The sequence below is a fragment of the Camelus ferus genome, chromosome 33 (genome assembly GCF_009834535.1).
Source record: "Camelus ferus isolate YT-003-E chromosome 33, BCGSAC_Cfer_1.0, whole genome shotgun sequence".
NCBI classification, from domain to species: Eukaryota; Metazoa; Chordata; class Mammalia; order Artiodactyla; family Camelidae; genus Camelus; species Camelus ferus.
Genome location: NC_045728.1, coordinates 16,614,221 through 16,634,882, shown reverse-complemented (window position 1 = coordinate 16,634,882; position 20,662 = coordinate 16,614,221). Strand labels below are relative to the sequence as shown.

The 20,662-nt window shown below is 34.5% G+C and overlaps 1 protein-coding gene across 4 annotated transcripts in view; it reads left to right on the top strand.

Moving 5' to 3' along the window:
• Window positions 1–20,662, top strand: part of BCO2 (beta-carotene oxygenase 2) — a 35,670-nt gene that overhangs the window by 10,784 nt on the left and 4,224 nt on the right. For 3 of the 4 annotated variants that reach the window (XM_032472760.1, XM_006173628.3, XM_032472761.1), the window contains exons 3-9: window positions 3,971–4,182; window positions 4,392–4,507; window positions 5,294–5,396; window positions 9,300–9,428; window positions 10,749–10,909; window positions 11,843–12,010; window positions 20,040–20,177. In XM_032472760.1, the coding sequence (XP_032328651.1) occupies window positions 3,971–4,182; window positions 4,392–4,507; window positions 5,294–5,396; window positions 9,300–9,428; window positions 10,749–10,909; window positions 11,843–12,010; window positions 20,040–20,177 (1,027 nt within the window). The remainder of the gene's footprint in view (window positions 1–3,970; window positions 4,183–4,391; window positions 4,508–5,293; window positions 5,397–9,299; window positions 9,429–10,748; window positions 10,910–11,842; window positions 12,011–20,039; window positions 20,178–20,662) is intronic. The other variant, XM_032472759.1, reaches the window with a different exon arrangement.

The following is a 20,662-nucleotide window of genomic DNA, read 5'->3' as shown; positions in this document are numbered from 1 at the left end:
TCCAGTGACCTTTCTAAAATACAGATCTCACAGTTTCACTCTCCTGTTTCAAAACTCCACACTTTCCTGTTAAAGGACTTTAAGCCTTAAGTCTAAGTACTGTTGGGCCTTGTGCTGACCTGTTTCTCCATCATCATCTCCTACCACTGACGGCTCTGCCTACACACTCATTTCTTAACTGCTTATTTCTCCAAGATGCCATGTACCTTCAGGCTCTTCCTTTTTTAAAAATCACCTCTCCCTAGAATGCCCTTCTACCCTTTTCCAACTGGCAGATATTCTTAAAGGACCAGACAAATATCGTCTTCCCTCTGGCCCTTCCATGATGTCCACATCTTTCCATGCTGTTGCTCCCTCTTTGCATAGATAGTGTTATTTTCCCCCAACACTTCTCCATTGTTGCAGTAATCACTTTGAATTATAGCTATTTATATGCCTATAATTGCTGAGCTTGGCACAATGCCTTGCACATAGTAGGGACTCAAGTAATATTGGTTGATTTGAATAAATGAATGCATTGAATGACAGTGTCTAGAAGTATATTGTGAGATGGAATCTAACAAGTTGAAATTTATTAAAGATAAATATGGATCAAGAAAGCTAGTTACACAACAATGAAAATGGAAGTGATTGGCTTGACAGCAGAATGTATTAAAAAATTAGAGGTTTTACTTGACAGCTCAGTGTGAGTCAACAATATGAGGTGATAACAGAAAAAATAAGAAGGAAAGAAAAGAATATGAAATATCTTAAATGAGAAAGCTGAGTATCTGAGTTTACACCCAGAGTATTGTATTTGGCTCTATGTATCATGGTTCTATTGGGCTTTAGACCAGAATAGCAGTAATTATTGAAAGTATTTTGTTTTCAGTATTATTGAAAAAATTACCAAAATAGAGAGAGAAACCACTGGCTAACATTATCAAGAAGGAAAAGAAAGCACAAATGTACAAAATAAGAAATGATGAGAAAGAAGATTTATTGAAACAGACAAAAAATTACAAGAGACTTTGTGGGCCTCTGTGTAAATACATTTGAAAACCTCAAAGAAATGGATAATTTCCTGGGTAAATACAGATTACCAAAATTGATAGAGGTAGAAAATTTAAACAGACCAATTTCTGTAGAGGAAAACAAGAAACTTATTGAGAAACTACTTGTTTAAAAAAGCTCTAGGCCCCGATTGCTTCACAGGGAAATTCTACCAAACCTTCAAATATTTTATAGTTCCAATGCTGCATAGATTATTTCAGAGGATTAAAAATGAAAGGAAATTTCCTGCTTTTCTTATGAAGCAGGTGTAATATTGATAGCTACACATGATAAAGTTGTTACAAAAAGAAAACTATCATTTATTCATATTATTTATGAACACCCATGAAAAAGTACAAAATATATAGTACTAATATAATACTAATAAATATTTCATTAACAAACAGAATCCAACACTACATGAAAAATATAATTCACTATTATCAGGTAAGATTAATTCCAAGAATGCAAGGTAGGTTCATTATTTGGAAATCCATTAATGTCGTATACCATATAAAAAGATCTCAGGGAAAATAATCATAGTCATAATCATAATCTTCTCCATAAATACTAACAAAACATTTGTTGAAACTCAACATCCATTCCTCATAAAAGTAATCAGGAAAATAGGACTTCATGTGTATTTTCTCAATATGATTTTGTATATATGTATGTATATACACATATACATATACATGTATATATACATATATTAGAATAAAAAATATGTGTATATACATATGTGTGTATATATGTATATACACACAATGTGTGAGTATATATGTGTGTATATACACATACACATATGTAAACTAGTATATTTTAATCTCAGTCCTAAAACCAGTAATACTAAATTGGGATACACTACTAGTATTTTTTCTAAAGCAGGAACAAGGAAAGGATGGCTACTATCTCCACTACTACTTAACCAGATATAACCAATACAATTTGACTAAAGAAATTGATTAGAGGCACAATGATTAGTAAAGTAAAACTGTCTCCTTTTGCAGACGACATCACAGTAAACCTGGAAAACCACAGAGAATTAATGACAAAATAGCACAAAGAATAAAAGGTGTAGTAACAGGATGTAAAATTAACATGCTGAATCACTAGCCTTCATGTACACAAAGAATAACCAGTTAGGGGACATAACGGTAGAAAAAAACATTATTTACAATAGCAACAAAGAAGATTAAATACTTAGAAATGAACTTAACAAGAAATGTGCAAACTTTCAGACACGCCTGAAAGACACAATTAAATGGAAAGATCCTTTGCTCTTGAACAGGATGGATGACACAGCATCACAAAGATGTCAGTTCTAAGTTAATTTTTAAATTTAATAAATAAAATTAATAAAAATTCCAAAGACTTAAATGGAAGCTAGACAAATGAAATCTAAAGTTCATATGGAAAAATAAATATGCAAGAATAGTCAAGAAAACACTAAAAAAGAAAATTCTCAGTGTAGAGGGTAACTAGCTGTATCAGATGTTAAAATACAGGTCCTTTATAATTAAAACATTGTGATATCAGTGCATAAATAGATAAATAGGTAAGTGATATAGAATAGAAAGCCCAGAAATAGACCCAAGAACTTACAGAAATTTAGTTTATGATAAAGATGGCATCTCAAATCACTGGGTAAAAACGGCCTTAAAAAAAAAACTTTCTTATTTCCTGTGTTTTTTTTTAAATTGTCATAAAAAAACACAATGTTTACCATTTCAACCATTTTTTAAGTGTCCAGGTTAGTGCTGTGAAACAAATCTTCAGAACTTTTTCATCTTTACCCATTAAACAATAGCTCCCCATTTTCCGATCCTCTCAGCCCCTGGTAACCACCATTCTGCTTCCTGTTTCTGTGAATTTGACTACTTTAGATACCTCATGTTAGTGCTATCATACAGTATTTGTCTTTGTGACTGGCTTATTTCATTTAAGTGTGATGTCCGTAAGTTTCATCCATATTATAGCATGTGTCAGAATTTCTTCCCTTCTTAAGGCTGAATAATTTTCCATTGTATGTTAAATTTTGTTTATCCATTCATCTACTGATTGACACTTGGGTTGCTTCCACCTTTTGGTTATTGTAAATAATGCTGCTATAACATGGGTGTACAAGTGTATCTTTGAACCCTTGCTTTCAGGACCATAGCCTTTTAAGACAATGATGTTAGTCTTGCTTAGTCATGCTAAATAACTTTTTTTTTTTTTTTCACGGAGATACTGGGGATTGAACCCAGGACCTTGTGCATGCTAAACACGTGCTCTGCCACTGACCTATATCCTTTCCACCTTAGTCATGCTAAAGATATTAAACATTCAATCTGTCAAACATATGAGAGAAAAGACTATGTAATGTTAAACCCTTTTAAAAGCAAAGCTACAAATGTTTCCTTACAAGGTTTTTATATTCCATCATTTAAATACATCATTTCCAGTGTAATTAAATGGACAAAAATGATTATCCAGTAAGGACAGTTATCTTATTTGCTTACTTTAATAGTTTTGATAAATTTGAAAAATTTTAAAGTGGAAATGTAGTATGTAAAAGATATGAAGATAAGTATTTCTAAAAGTTTTGGGACCCATTTTAATTTGGGAAATGTCAAGCATTCCATATCCTCTCATGCTGTTCTCTTGGTTATAGGGTAAAGATAGAATTATCTTAGGAGTCACCAGCTTAGGGTTTTTCTTTAGCCCTCTGAAGTGAGCTTTTTGAAAAGGGGTACGGGTCAGGGGAAGGTAAGTTGCTCTTTCATTGTTGTACTCCTGGATATCCTCAAAAGCTATCATTCCTTAATTTAAAGTTCTTTCACTAATCAGGTTGTGCCAGGAACCCGTCCCGTTTACTTATCTCTATATTTGAAGTCTCTCATTTTGACCCCATGTTTTTCTTACTAATATTTTCTATTTTTGTTCCCGTTTAAAGGTACAACCACTGGTTTGATGGAATGGCTTTACTTCACCAGTTCAAGATGGAGAAGGGCACAGTGACATATAGGAGCAAGTTTCTACAGAGCGATACATATAAGGCCAACAGTGCTCGTGACCGAATTGTGATCTCAGAATTTGGCACACTGGCTCTCCCTGATCCATGCAAGAGTGTTTTTGAACGTTTCATGTCAAAATTTGAGCTGCCTGGTAAGCAGCCTTTATCATGCCCATAATTTACAGGTGATAGTGATGATTCTTTAAATTATTCTGATATGTGACAATCTTTATAAATATAAATCTTGAAATATATATTTCTTGGTATGAGAGGATGTTTAAACTGTTTTCTCCCCCTGATTGTGTGCGTAGGGCCTGCTACACTAAGTTGTGGCGCTTAAATAACTTGGGTTTGGTTTCAGCAATGACTGACAACACCAACGTCAACTATGTGCGGTACAAGGGTGATTACTACATTAGTACAGAAACCAACTTTATGAATAAAGTGGACATTGAAACCCTGGAAAAAACAGAAAAGGTAAAATACAAGATTAAAATGAATATAATGGACCCTAAAATTACTTTCCATTGAACATACCTTTGAGGGTAGTAGATATCTGAAGAAGAAATTGGAGCCTTAAAGAAAAACAAAGTTACCCACTGATTCAGGTCATTGTGCACCCTCTGTCCTGGTTAGAATGGCCTGTGGGGTTGGTTTTCCTTTAAGATAATTCTAGACAACTTCTTCCTTAGTCCTTATATCTGAAGGCTAGAGTGAAGGAGAAATAGAATAGTACAAATTTACTTTGGCCAGTTCACGTTCTGCCTGGCAACAGGTAGAACTGGACTGGAGGTTATCTAGACCCACACTGCCTTCACTTAACACATTAATTAAAAGTAAAGTAACTGATACAACATTGTAAAATGACTATAACTCAGTAAAATTGTTTTAAAAAACAAATAAAATAAAATTTTGGATGAGAATTTTAAGTTTAATTCTTATTCTTTTGAACTTTACTCTCATCTTGTGATCTTGGGCAAAAAAAAAAAAATCCTTACTGGACAATCATTTTTGTCCATTTTTTTTTGTGCTGTTGGTGAGGTTTTGTTTGGTTTTGTTTGATTTTGTTATTGTTGTTGTTGGGTCTCAATTTCTTTTTCATTAGTAGGAAAAATAACTTCGATTTCTCAGAGATGAGACACTAGGGCTAAATCTGTAGTTTTTATACCTTATTTTAATATTTGACACATTCCTATTGTCTTTGCATCTAAATAGAGATCTGCCCATGTAACATTTAAGTCTCTGACAATCTTCAATTTGCAGGTAGACTGGAGCAAATTTATTGCTGTGAATGGAGCAACTGCACATCCTCATTATGACCCAGATGGAACAGCATACAACATGGGGAACTCCTATGGGCCACATGGTAAATTTGGGATGGAGGTCTTTTGAAAAATAAAAGGGCATTAACTGTCTTCCCAGAGTTCTATTATGGTCAAGATATTAACATATGTAACTTCATTTGAAAGGTTCAGAAAGAAATCTCCAGAGTAGCCTTACTGAACTTAAAATAAATAAATTATCCTTAAGTTCTGTAGTCTTTTTGCACATATGTCTAGCAGCTGATTTTCTATTTGATGTTTTCCGTGTGACTCATATTTGCATGTTCCATTGTGCTTTTTGGTTGACAAGCATTGTAAGAATTTTCAGTATGAATTTCTAAAATGTGAATTTTTAGGAAGTACCATATTGTAAGTATAAGAAATTTGGAAAGCTACAGCAAAGAGATACAGAGAAGTTACACTGTCTAGTACATGGGAAGGAATTTATTTTTATCATGGGAGTAATACACCACAAAGGATGTTAAGGTTATAGTTTGGTTGCATTCACAATCACTGATATCACATCTCTTTCCTTGTCATCCACATACTTCCCCAGCTACCTACCAATCTGTTCCAGAAAGTTCTAATGGCTAATAATGTTAGCTAACATTTATTGAGTGCCTAGTAAGTGCTGGTGTTAACCATTTTTTTCCCCATACATTTTCTCATTTAATCCTTATAACAACTCTCTGAGAAACATACTATTATTATCCCCCATTTTACAGAGAAGGGCAGTGAACCTTGAAAACATTTAGGATACTTGCCTAGGCAAGCTGCTAAGTGTCTAATACCAACTTGGCATCAACCCTGAATAACACCCAAAAGCTTGCTATTAGTCACTCTGTTAGACCATCTTTTTTTTTAAATTTTTTTTGGCAGGGAGAATTAGGTTCATTTACTTATTTATTTATTTTTAGAGGAGGTACCGAGGATTGAACACAGGACTTCCTGCATACTAAGCATGCGCTCTACCGCTTGAGCTATGCCATTCCCCCAAGACCATCTTAATAATTATTTATCACTGAGTACAGAAGACTCTCTTAGGACCTGCAAATTCATGTTCCTATACCCAAGTACACATTGTCTCTCTCTGTTTGAAAAGAATTGTGTAAGTGTAAATATCAGTTATTTCTGACTGTCTTAGCTGTCAGTCTATCATCCATAGCCTGTGAGGCTTTTGTATAGGGTTAACTTTTGGATGGTTAGTGTACCTTTTGGTGAGTAGTTGACTTTGTGCATTGTTCATCTCTACCTCTCCATGTTTACACATACGAGTGTATAGGAAAATGAATACTGCATCTTTTTTTTTTTTTTTTTACTGGCTCAAGAAGAGATAGGGTACCCTGGAAGCATCATCGCTCAGCCCTCTCTCCTCTTCTTTGTTACCTGATCTCAGATAGGGATGTATTCTTCAAAGCTGTTATAGGAAACAGCAAACTTTTTTTTTTAGGTAAAATGTTTTGGCAGATGGGTAAACTGACTCAGTAGTCTTTTATCCATTTTTTTTGATCATTAAAAAATCCATTTCTTCATAAATGAACCATGTTAACCAAGTATATAACTTTGTAACTAGTTCATTATATGAAAAATACTGTTTAACCATTCTGAATTATCTTTCTAAAAGAAATTGATCATTAGATCAGTGATTCTCAGCCTTTAGTGTGCCTGAGAATCACCTGGGAAGCTTCCTAGCAATGCAGATAACTGAGCTTCATCTTCAGAGACTGGGAAAGGGGCCAAGAACCTGCATTTTAACTACCCGTTCTCTCCTTATTTTGGTGCATTTTAACAAGGTCCCCAGGTGATTTTGGTGCAAGTGGCCCATGGATCTCTGAGAAACCCTGCCACCAATTATCAGAGGCTGTGCTTATTATTTTGCCTCAATTTGATGTTTACACAAAGTCTTGAAGAGTCTCCCAGAGTTAGGCTCACAGTATTGTGCAAGTCACTCCCCTGGGTGTTTAGTCTTCTGCTGAGTGTTCCCTGGGTGTCTGGCATGAACATGAGCAAAACTCATACTTATAATGGGTTCTCAAAACATATCTATATCCCAACCTAGACCTCCCCAATATTTATATCCAGTTGCTTACCTAGCGTTTTTACTAGGATGTCTAATAGACATTACAAAATTATTTTGTTTAAAACCAAACTCTTGATCTTTCCCCCTAAACTTTCTCTGCTCAAATTGTTCCCCATCTCAGTTGATGGTAGCGCTATCCTTCCAGTTGTCAAGGTGATAACTTTGGAATCCTTTTTTATACCTATCTCTCACATCCATGTTTAATTGGTCAAAAGTAATTCCAGCAATGCCTTCAAAATATATCCAAAAGTCGACCCTTCTTGTCACTTCCACTGCCACCACTCTGGTTTGGGCTACCATTCTTTCTCATTTGAATCATTGCAATAGCTTCTTAACTAGTCTCCTTACTTCTACCCTTGTCCCACTTCAGTTTATTCTCAGCACATAAGCCAGTTTGTCCTTTTAACCCACCCACCTCATCTCCTAGAGTTTTCTCTTTGTTTTCTATGACAGGGCCACCCTGCCTCATTGCTGTTACTTGAACACTCCAGACTTACTCTTGTCTGAGAGTCTTTGCATTTGCTCTTCTTTCCACCTGAAATGTGTTTCTCCCAGGTATCCTCAAGGCACTAGTCCTCACTTCCTTCATGTCTTTGCTCAAGTGTCACCTTCTTTGTGAAGTCTTCCCAGACCACTATAATTAAAGCTGCAAACAGTAGCCCCCATCCTTATGTACTCACTCCTAATCCCCATTCCCTGGTTAATTTTTCATTACAGTTCTTCTCATCATCTGATGCATTATGTTTTTACTTGTAAACTGAATTGTATGAAAAGTAAAACATACTTATTGTATAATTTTTTTTTTTTTTAGAATTTAAGCTTTATAAAAGAGCCTTTTGTCTATTTTGTATACTGCTGTATGCAAGTGTCTGGAATATGGTACTTAGGAATCTTAGAAGAGCACCTGGAATATAGTTGACACCCAATAAGTAGTTGCTAAATAAGTGAGTAGGGAACTATATGGTTATCTTGTTCCAAAAGAAACTTAGTGATTGTAAATTCTGTAAGTTACCTAAGTTCTTCAGGACTTACATTGGCAATTCTAACAGCAGGAAGATAATTCAATATGACCTCAATATTTGTTCATTCGTTGAATAATTTGACAAACATATGTTGTTAGTTAATCCATCAATAGCTATTTATAGTGAACCTACTAACTGCTAAGTCATTGTTTGATACTGAGGATGCAAATATGTATCAGATACAATGAAGAGTTCAGTCTACTGGGAAGTAGATAAACAAGTAGAAAATTACAGTACAATGAGATAAGTGCCATGACAGTACAGGATATCATCAGGGCATAGAGGAGGGTCACCAAATGCCTTTGGGGGGGAAGAGTCAGGAAAGACTATTTGAGGAGTGGGTGCCTGAGTTGATTCTTGAGGAGGTAGTGATAGTCCGGTGACTGACTGCGTGAGTGAATGTTGATGAGACAGGATGATATGGGACCCAAAGTGACCAGAAGACTGAAGAAAAGGAGTTGGACATAGGTACAAATGGAGATTGCAATTGTTGGGACTGGGGAGTGGGGAGAGGAACAAATAGAATTTGAGGTATTCCTGGCTGTTACCTTATGTTTTCCTATGAAGTATGGAATGAGTTCATCTTCAGAGAGATAAAGAGGAACCATTTGTGAACACTAAAATACAATAAGGAGTTGATTACTTTGTGCATGCTGTTTCAGAACTTTAGCTAATGCCTTTTATAAAGTTAATATATTTTATATATTCAGGTCTTTATGAAATATGGGTGTCATGCACATTGCATAACTCTCTTATCTACTTTTGCCTGATTCATAAGTGCAAGGGTTATCTTTTATTCTTAAAATGTATATAAAACAGTTAAGACAGGACTTTCTATATTCCAGGTTCTTGCTATAATGTTATTCGGGTTCCTCCAGAGAAAGAGGAGCCTGGGGAGACAATGCATGGAGCCCAGGTGATATGTTCTATTGTTTCTGCAGAGAGGATGAAACCTTCTTACTACCACAGCTTTGGTGAGCCCCAGAATAAGGCACATTGTGATGGGGCCTGCATTAATGTCACTGTAGCAGAGGGACTAGTTTTGGCAAGTACTATGTTAATACAGTTTATCAGAGTATGGTGATGAAAGACTAGGGTTGCATTTTAACACCAGTTAAGTTTATTCTGTTTACTCATGTACTTCTTACCCTAGCCAACTGACTACTTGAAAAGATACAGTTATTTTAGTACAAGCCATTTCTAAAAAATTGACAACACCAATTAATTTTTAAATTGAATTTACATTAAAAATACTGACTGCTCTAGGAAACAGTTGTCAGTTTAAGAAATCATTGGCTGCTTCATAGCACATTGGGTGGGGGAGAAACAGGCTGAGATTTAGTCACGCAGCACCAACTCCACTTCAGTTCTCTTTGGAGAACAGTCTCTCCCTGCAGTCTTCTGCTCTAGGATGATACAATGAATAACCCCTAGTCATAGAAATCAGTCTGTTTGGTTTGTTTTGTATTATGTTGTACATCACTGAAGATTTAAATACAAAGGAAAGAAATGCATTCATGTATGTTTCCATAAAAGAAACTGTGGACTTTGGGTGATCATGATGTGTCAGTGTCAGTGTAGGGTCATCAGTTGTAACAAATGTACCACTTGGTGGGGGAAATTGATAATGAGGAGGCTATGCATGTATGGGAACAGGCGGTACACGGGAGATCTCTGTACCTTCCCTTCAGTTTTGTTGTGAGCCTAACACTGCTCCAAAAAATAAAGCCTTAATTAAAAAAAAATGACCATAAAATTTACAGAATTCAAAACTCTAGGTAACTTTAAAGCCCAATAATAATAATCACACAGCAAAAGATTTTGACTATATTTTGGGGGGAAATTCATATTTCATATAGATAGCTTCATTTTTTTCTCAGAATATTTATCTTCCGCGTTCTAAAGCTTTATAACCAGTCTGCTCCTGGATCCTTACCCTCACTATAAATGACAAAAGGATTAAGGAATAAAGGTCCAGATCATAAATGACACTTTAATATAATATGCCTTTACTTTGTTCCTAAACCAAAACAATTCGAAGAGAAAGATAGAAAAAAAGATAAAGAGCAAGTTGAGGGCATTCAACTCAAGCCATTCTAAGCAGTTCCCTTTTTTATATAGGAACAGAAAATATGTACAGCAAAGCTGGGAAATGATGAGGAATTATTTCTGACCAGTGTTTGTTTAGGTCAGCACTGATACGTCCAAGCATTCAGACAGGTCACCATAACTGTCACACTTCAGACAACTCTAGTTTGCTAAATAACATTTTATTGTTTGCCCGAATCTTTTAGGAATGACAAAGAACTACATAATCTTCATTGAACAGCCTCTAAAGATGAATCTGTGGAAAATCATCACTTCTAAAATCCGGGGAAAGGCCTTTTCAGATGGAATAAGCTGGGAACCCCAGTATAATACACGGTTTCATGTGGTGGATAAGCACACTGGTCAGGTGGAGAATTTTGAGTGTATTTAGCATGAAAATAATTGTACATGAAAGCAAATTTCCATATGATTGATTTTTTTCTACCTTCGCCAGGCATTAGTTGCATGACATTCTTAATCAAGGATATTACCTTCTTCCATAGGTAGAGCTGGTTATTTATTAATTAATACAGTGGATTTTGCATATTAGAAAATTGTAAGAAATGGTTTTATGTTTTACATTATCTGATTCAATTAAAATGACATCTAGAAAACCCTCTTAGCATCTTAGCATGTATTTTTCCCATATAATAATATTTGCTAAAGACAATGCTCTTCATGCAGAGGTCTTCTGTAACTTTTGCAGTGGTATTTTTATTAGTTGTTTCCATTGACTTTTTGACATGTAAATATGATAATCCTACCAAAGTTCAAAGTACATTGGTTAAATATCTTTCTGTGTACTCCTGATTAGTAGTACTATTATATTTGTCTACTTTTTACCTCTCTAAAGAAACAGTATCCTAAATTTACTGGACCCTAATTCCATTACCAAAAAATTCCCATTTTAGTAATGAGTACACATTTCAAAGAATTAGTCACTTAATTTATCATAAGCTCCTAATAGAAGTATTTTCTATTGAACCATGTGGTTAAGAGTCCAGGATTTATTTATCCTTTACAACATTGGGCCTTCACAACAATATTTCATGAGAACTTTTAAGTTGGTTGTGACAGTTGATTGATCAGATAGTCCCAGTTCATTGATTAGTGTAAGATGAGATGACTTTAAATCAAAGCATATTGGCTTTTACATTCCAAATTCTACTTTTTGCATCTACCAGGCCTGTCACTTAAAGGGGGAGAAATCTTCTTAATTTGAGCTTTCTGGATCTGTACCCTAAAGGAAATAAAATAAAATAAAATGTCTCTTTTTCATTGTTTGTGTTTTCCCCTGCAGCTTCTTCCAGGGATGTACTACAGTAAACCTTTTGTTACTTTTCACCAAATCAATGCCTTTGAGGACCAAGGCTGTGTTGTAATTGATTTGTGCTGTCAAGATGATGGAAGAAGCCTAGAAGTTTACCAGCTACAGAATCTTAGAAAAGCTGGGAAAGGGCTTGATCAGGTAAAAACCTCATTTGTCAGGGGCTGTCAGAATAATTTTGATCTTGTCAAGTTCTGGTTTGGGTTCAGAATTAGCTGTTTCTCTTACCTCTTTGGCAAATTAGGAGGGAGAAGTGTTTTAAAGCATTGAAGTTATAATTGTGGCATTTATTTAATGATCTTATATTCAGTAATGCTGTAATTACACTTATAAATTCTAATAATTTATAGATTCTTTTAGATTTTGAATATCTACAGTTTTCCCAGCATCATTTATTAAAGAGACTGATCTTTTTCCATTGTATGTTCTTTGCTCCTTTGTCACAAATTAATTGTCCACATATGTATAGCTTTATTTCTGGGCTGTCAGTTCTTTTCCATTTATCTGTGTGTCTGTTTTTCTGCCAACACCATGCTGTTTTGATTGCTATAACTTGGTAATATGATTTGAAATAGGGAGCTTTGTTTATTTTTCTCAGGATTGTTTTGGCTATTCAGGGTCTTTTATGGTTCTATACAAATTTTAGGATTTTTTGGTTTTATTTCTGTGAAATATATCATTGGAATTTTGATAAGGATTGCATTGAATCTCTATATAGCTTTAGGTGGTATGGACATTTAAACAATGTTAATTCTTCCAATCCATAACCAAAGAATATATTTCCATTTCTTTATGTCTTCCTCAGTTTCTTTCAGCAATGTCTTATAGCTTTTTAGTGTGTAATCTTTCACCGCCTTGCTTAAATTTATTCCTAGGAATTTTATTCTTTTAGTTGCAATTGTAAATGGGATTGTTTTCTTAATTTCTCCTACTGCTAGTTCATTGTTAGTATATAGACATGCAACAGAGTTTTGTATACTAATATTGTACCTTGCAACTTTCCTGGATTTATGATTTCTAACAGATTTTGTGTGTGTGTGTATGTGTGTGTGTGTTCTCCTATGGGGTCTTTAGGATTCATCTGCAAGTAGTAACAGTTTTACTTATTCCTTTCCAACTTGAATGTATTTTATTTCTTTATCTTGCCTAATTGCTGTGGCTAGGACTCCCAATACTGTGTTAATAAGAGTGATGAGAGTGGGCATCCTTTTCTTGTTTCTGATCATAGAGGAATAACTTTCAGTTTTTCACCATTGAGTGTGATGTTAGCTGTAATTTTGTCATATATTGCCTTTATAATGTTGAGGTATATTTCTTCTGTACCTGTTTTATTTGGAGTTTTTGATCATAAATTGGTGTTGAATCTTGTCATTTTTTTCCTGCATCTATTGAGATGATCATATGATATTTATACTTCATTTTATTAATGTGGTATATTACATTGATTGATTTGTGGTTGTTGAACCAATCTTGCATCCTTGAAATAAATCCCATTTGACTATTGTGTATAGTCCTTTTAATGTATTGTTGTATTCAGTTTCTAATATTTTATTGAGAATTTTTGCATCTGTGTTCATAAGAGATATTGGCCTGTAATTTTCTTTTTTTGTGTGTTGTCTTTGCCTGGTTTTGGTATCAGGGTGGTGTTGGCCTTGTAAACATGAGTTAGCACATAGTCCCTCCTCTTCAGTTTTTTGGAAGAGTTTGAGAAAAATAGGTATTAAATCTTGAATGTTGGTAGAATTCACTTGTGAAGCTGTCTGGTCCTGGGTTTTTGTTTTTTTGGCAAGTTTTTGATTACTGTTTCCATCTCCTTACTAATGATTGGTCTGTTCAGATTTTCTTTTCATGATTCAGTCATGGGAGGTTGTATGATTCTAAGAATTTATGCACTTTCTAGGTTGTCCAATTTTTTTTGGCATTTATAGTGTTCTCATAATCTTTTTATTTCTGTAATTGTAGATTACATTGTAATTTCTTATCTTTCATTTCTGATCTTATTTGAAACTTCTTTTTTTCTTAATCTATCTAAAGATCTGTCAGTTTTGTTTACCTTTTCAAAGAACCAGCTCTTAGTTTCAGTGATCTTTTCTATTGTTATTTTAGTCTCGATTTCATTTATTTCCACTCTGGTCTTTATTACTTTCTTCCTTCTACTGACTTTGGAGTTCATTTGTCCTTCTTTTTCTAGTTTCTTTAGGTGTAATTTATATTGTTTATTTGAAAATTTTCTCGTTTCTTGAGGTAGGCCTCTCTTGCTGTAAATTTTCTTAGTACTGTATTTGCTGCATCTGACAGACTTTGGTATGTCATGTGTTCATTTTCATTTGTCTTCAGGTACTTTTTGATTTCTCTCTTGGTTTCTTCCTTGACCCAATTGTTGTAGTAGCATGTTTAGTCACCATATATTTGTGATTTTTTTTCCAGCTTTCTTCCTGTAGTTTTCTAGCTTCGTACTGTTGTGTTTGGAGAAAATACTTAATATGAATTCAGTCTTCTTAAATGTAGTAAGACCTGTTTTATGTCCTAATATGTGGCCTATCCTTGACAATGTTCCATGTTAACTTGAGAAGAATGTGTGTTCTGCTCCATTTGGATGGAATGTTCTATATAGACTTGTTAAATCCATCTGGTCTAATGTTTCATTTAAGGCCACTGTTTCCAGGTTGACTTTCTGTTTTGATGTCACCATTAAGTTCCCTACTATTATTGTGTTGCTGTCAACTTCTCTCTTTAGGTCTGTTAATAACTGATCTATATATTTTGGTGCTCCTATGTTAGGTGCATATATATTAATAGCTATTATGTCTTCTTAGTGAGTTATCCCCCTTGGTCATTATATAATGTCTATCTTTGTCTCTCACTACCTTTTTTGGCTTGAAGTCTATTTTTGTTTGACATGAGTGTGACTACATCCACTTTCTTTGGCTGCCATTTGTTGTTTTTTTAAAATCATCTTTCATCTCTTTACTCTGAACCTATGTTTGTCTTTACAGCTGAGATATCCTAGAGGCAGCATATAGTTGGGTCTTTGAAAAAAAAAATCCAGCCAGCTACTCTGTGTCTTTTGGCTGGTGAATTCAATCCATTTACTTTTAGGGTGATTGCTGATGAATGAAGACTTAGTACTTCCATTTTATCTGTTGTTTTCTGGTTGCTCTGTATCTCTATTGTTTCTTTTTCCTTGTGATTATGTCAGCTATTTTAGTTTGGTGGTTTTCTATGATGTTTTTCTCAGTTCTCTCTCTCTCTCTCTCTCTTTTTTTTTTATGTTTCATGTCTCTGCTCTAGATCTATGTTTTGTGGTTACCATAAGGTTTGTATAAAACACTTCATGGATAAAAATAGTTCTTTTTCTCCTGATGGAAGCTTCATTTTCCTAAATGGGTTCTGTCCTTTTCCTCTTCACCTTTTATGTTTTGTCTCAAGTTATCTCATTTTATGATGTGAGTTTATCACCAAATTGAAGTAGCTCTAGTTAAATTTACTGCTTTTTTCCTCTTAAACTTTATGCTGTAAGTAAGTGTTTAACAACCTATTCTGATATAGAGTTGCAATTTTATGATTCTGTCTGTTTATGACTTTAAAGTTTTATGTACTTTTTCCTTTTTGTTTCAGATAGAAGAGCTCCTTTCAACAATTCTTGTAAGGCAGGTTTAGTGGGGCTGAACTCTCTCAGCTTTTGTTTATTTGGAAATGCCTTTGTTTCTCCTTCATATCTGAAGGATATCTTTGCTGGATAGAATATTCTTGGGTGACAGTTTTTATCGTTTGCTATCTTTAGTATATCATTCTACTCTCTTTTGACTGTAGGGCTTCTGCTAAGAAATCTGCTGGGTAGCCTAGTTCTGTTGTAGGTTACTCTCCTTTTTCCCTGGCTACCTTAAAAAATTTGGGGGGGTGGGCATTGACTTTTAAGAGTTTTAATACAGTGTATCCTGGAGAAGGTCTTTTTGCTTAGGTGTTATCTTTACATCATGGACTTGTATCTCTAGTTGTCCAGGTTTGGGAAGTTCTCAGCTATTATTTCTTTAAATTCTTTGATCCTTTCTCTTACTCTTCTCCTTCTGGGAAACCCATTATCCTTATGTTACCTTTTCTAATGAAGTTGGCTAGTTCTTGCAGAATTCTTTCATTTTTTTTAAAGATTTCAGTTCCCTTTTTTTTTCTATCTGTATAATTTTAGATTTCTGTCTTCAGGCTTGCTAATTCTCTTTTCTGTGTGGTCTGCTCTATTTCCAGTGCTTCCTAGTGTATTCTTTATCTTATTCATTGAATTCTTCAGCTCCAGAATTTCTGGTTGCTTCTTTTTTTTTTTTTTTTTTTTTTTTTTTTTTTTTTTATAGTTTCAATCTCCTTGGTAAAGCATTTCTTCTGTACATTAATTTTATTTCTGAGCTCATTGAACTGCTTTTCTGAGTTTTCTTATTGCTCACTGAGTTTCTTCAGAACAGCTATTTTGAATTCCTTGTCATTTAAATCATAGTATTCTATGACTTTAAGTTTCATTTTTGGAGATTTGTTATTTTCTTTTTGTGATACCGTGTTATCATGGTTTTTTATGGTGCTTGATGAGTTGCAATAGCTAGCATATTTGAAATAGCAAACACCTTTCTTCCTCAGGTAAAGCTTTTCTTTTTTTTTTTAACTTGATTTTAGCAATTCAACAGATTAACTTATTGGAGGCTTTTCTTTTGTTAATAGGTAGGTGGCACTATAGCACAAGTTTTTGGATTCTCTTACTTGAGCTGCCTCTGGTCATATTTGAGAATCAGCACTTTTCCATTCTGTACCGCCTCTGTGAGAGTTGTTGTCTGGTGTCCTTGCTATTGCTTGTGCCTCCAGGGTCACTGGTGCCTTGCTGCTGCTGGTGTCACCGATGCTGCTGCCTGGGGCACCAGGATGACAGGTGTCTCTGCTGCATCTGAGGTTGTCTATGTTGCAGGTATTGGTGCTGTTGGGAGAGGGAGGTGGTGGGGGTAGCCAGGGTCGAGGAGCCTCTACAGTGTCTGGGATTGTTGGGTTCCCAGGCACCACCACTGTGGATGGGGGCTGGAGTGTGGCCGCCTCTGTGGCTGGAGGGACCAGGGTCCAGGCCCTGCTGGTGCTGCTGCTCGGATCCCTGTGACTGTGGGTACTGCTGCAGTCTGGAGGCTGGAGTCATGTGGGCTGCCTCCTCTGCTGTTAGGGGTCCTCTGGGGCTTTGGGTTTAGCTGCTGTGAGTGAGGAGTCGGGATTACTGGCACCATCTCTGCTTTTCCCTCAGTTCTGCCTCTTCTGTGTGTTCCAGTGCACCCACCTCTAGGTGTACAGATGTGTGGAACTCTCTGGCATCCCAATGTGTTAGGCAGAGAACCTTTGTTGAATTATGATTGTTTTATTGGTGTAGATTGAAAGGGAGAGACAAACCGAGCATCTCATGCTGCTGTGAGGCTGATGTACACCTACTTGTTTACTAATAATTTTTCTGATGGATGAATGCTGGATTTTATCAAATTTTTTTCCTGCACTATTGGAAATACATTGATTGATTAGAAAATATTTATAACAACCATTGATTGATTTTTTAATATTAAGCTAGCCTTCCACTCCTGGACCAAATTCCAATTGGCTGCAGTGTTTTTTTATTTTAATATATTCCTAAATTTGCTTTGTTAATATTTGTTTAGGATTTTTGGCATCTATTTCATGAATAAGATTGACCTGTAATTTTTATTTCTTATAATATTTTTGTTAGATTTTGGTATTAGGGTTTTGCTGATCTCATACAGTGAGTAGGAAATTGTTTTCTTTTCTATTCTCTGCATGAGAATGTGTAAGATTGACATTATTTCTTATTTCTTAAATTCAACAGTAAAGCCATATGGGCCTGTAAATTTCTTTATAGGTAGATCTTAAATTACGAAGTATGTTTCTTTAATAGTATAGTGTTATTCTGATTCTCTTATTTCTTATTGTATCAGATTTGTTAGTGTTTTTCTAGGAAATTTATTCATGTTATCTAAAATTTCAAATTTGTTGACCTAACATTATTCATGATTATCATTCTGTGTTTAAAAAAATGTATGTAGGGTTAATTAATAGCCCCTGTTTTTATCTCTCATATGGTTGTTTTTGCTGACTGTCTTTTTTGTTTGTTTAGTTTTGCCAGGAGCTTATCGATTTAATGAGTCTTTTCAAAAGATCATCTTTTTGAGTTAGTTGATCTTTAATGTGTTTGTTTTCAGTGTCATCAATTTTTGCTATTATTTTTATTTCCTTTTTCTATTTTCTTTGTGCTTAATGTGTTCCTTTTCTGACTAAGGATATAGAAACTTAGTTTGTTATTTTTTTATCCTTTCCCTCCTCAACATATACCTTTGGGATGATACGTTTCTTTTTAGCAGAGCATTCCCCAAGTTTTGAAATATTTTATTTTTATTACTTTTCAGTTAAAGTATTTTCTAACTTTCATTCAGATTTGTTCTTTGAATTTTTTAAAAAATTTTCAAACAAATGGAGATTTTTCTAGTTATTTTTCTGCCATTGATCTCTAGCTTAATTTTGTATGATTTGAAAATTTATGAGATTTATTGAGATTTGCTTTATGGCCTAGCATAAGATTATTTAAAAAATATTTCATGTGCATTTAAAATAATGAATTCTGAATTTTGGATGTAGTGTTTTATATGTCAATTAGGTTACATTTGTTAATAATATTATTCAAATCTTCTCTATTCTTATTGATCTCCATTGTATCAGTTATCATATAACATGAAAGGTATATTAAAGTCTTTCGCTTAGAATACACATTTTTCTGTTTCTTCTCATAGTTATGCTAATTTAAATTTACACATTTTAGTGCTCTGTGTGCATACAAATTTAGAATTGTTTTCTCTTCCTGGTTTTTTGAATATTTATCTCTGAGTAATCCTTTTTGCCTTAAAGTTTACTTTTTTGCTTAATGTTTGCATGCTGGAACTTTCCCATCCTTTTACTTTTAATCTTTCTGAATGTGTACCATGTAAGCAACATATAATTTAAAAATCTATTATGCTGACTTCTTGACTTTTAATTGGGGCATTTTGTTGAAATTTACATTATGTATATTTTACCATTTTAATCATCTTTATGTGTATAAGTCAGTGACATTAAATACATGAACAATGTTTTGCAACCTTTATCACTATTCATTTCCAGAACTTTTTCATCATCCCTAACAGAAACTCTATACCCATTAAATATTGACTTCCTATTCCCCGCCTCCGCAGCCCTTGGTAGAATTTATTCTACTTTTTCTATGATTTTGCCTATTCTAGGTACCTCATGTAAGTGGAATCATACAAGATTTGTTCTTTTGTGTCTGGCTTATTACATTTATCATAATCTTTTCATAAGTCATCCATGTTGTAATGTGTATCAGAATCTCATTCCTTTTAAAGATTGAATAATATTCCCTGTATACATATGTATATACATATATATACACTACATTTTGTTTATTCATCTGTTGGTGGACATTTGGGTTATTTTCACCTTTTGGCTATTATGAATAATGCTGTTATGAACATTGGTGTACAAATATATATTTGACTCTTTGTTTTTGATTCTTTTTTGGTATATACCTAGAAATGGAATTACTGGATCATATGTTAATTCAATATCTAACTGAGGAACTGCCAAACTGTTTTCAACAGCAGATGTGCAATTTTACATTTCCACTAGCAGTGCACAAGGGTTCCAATTTCTTCACATTCTAACACTTGTTGTTTTCTGGGGTTTTTTTTTTTTTGTTTGTTTTGATAACAGTCTTAATTTCTAGTCACTTACCCTGCAGTACGTTCTTGATGGCACTTATCACTGTCAGACTTTGGGCTATGTAATCATTTGTTCCTTTGACACTACTTAAGTAACATATATTTTAGTTCTTATCTATTACCATTCTTTCTCCACTGGAACATAAGTTCTGTGAGGCCAGAGACTGCTTTGTTCACTGCTGTATTCCCAGTGTCTAAAATAGTGCTTGGCCTATTATCAGTACTCAACAGATATTTGTTGAGTAAATGAATGAATGAAAATAATCATTTATGCAGTTACTTAGAAATGCCAATAATGTTGACTGAATCTAAATTATTGGGACATGCTGTTATCCTATTAATGACAATTTTCTTTATTTCTCTCTCCTGAACAGGTCTATAATTCAGTAGCTAGATCTTTCCCTCGAAGATTTGTTTTGCCCTTACATGTCAGTCTGAATGCCCCTGAGAGAGAGAACCTCAGTCCGTTGTCCTATTCTTCAGCCAGTGCTGTGAAACAGGCTGATGGAAAGGTATGCTATGAATGGACATTAGACTAAGACTTTGAACTTTAGTGGTGTTACTTTATTCATTGGCTGTTCTCCACAATGTTTGGTGCCCAGTAAGTTTCATAGCATTGAACTGAGCAGGGTAAGGTCATGGAGCATGGCCTGCAAAAGAGTTGCAGAATTCTGGCTGGGGGGGAGCATTGTATTTATCTAACCCTTTTGTGTTTTGAAACAGGTATATGCAACTTTCTAATGGTTGTGGAATATCTAAGTATTTGAGATTGGTGTTGACCATCCCCAACTTTTAGATATTTGCATTTACACATCATTGTGTAGCTATCAGTGTTTTAGCTTTAGTAGAATAAAAGTCCACTTCCACTTCCACCTCCTATGCCATCTGACAGCTTAGTCACAAACCCCCATAATCTTTTATGCATTCATACACGTGATGAAGAGAGGAAAAATATAAAAAGTGACATAGAACCTCAGTTTCAAGCCCTGTCACAAAC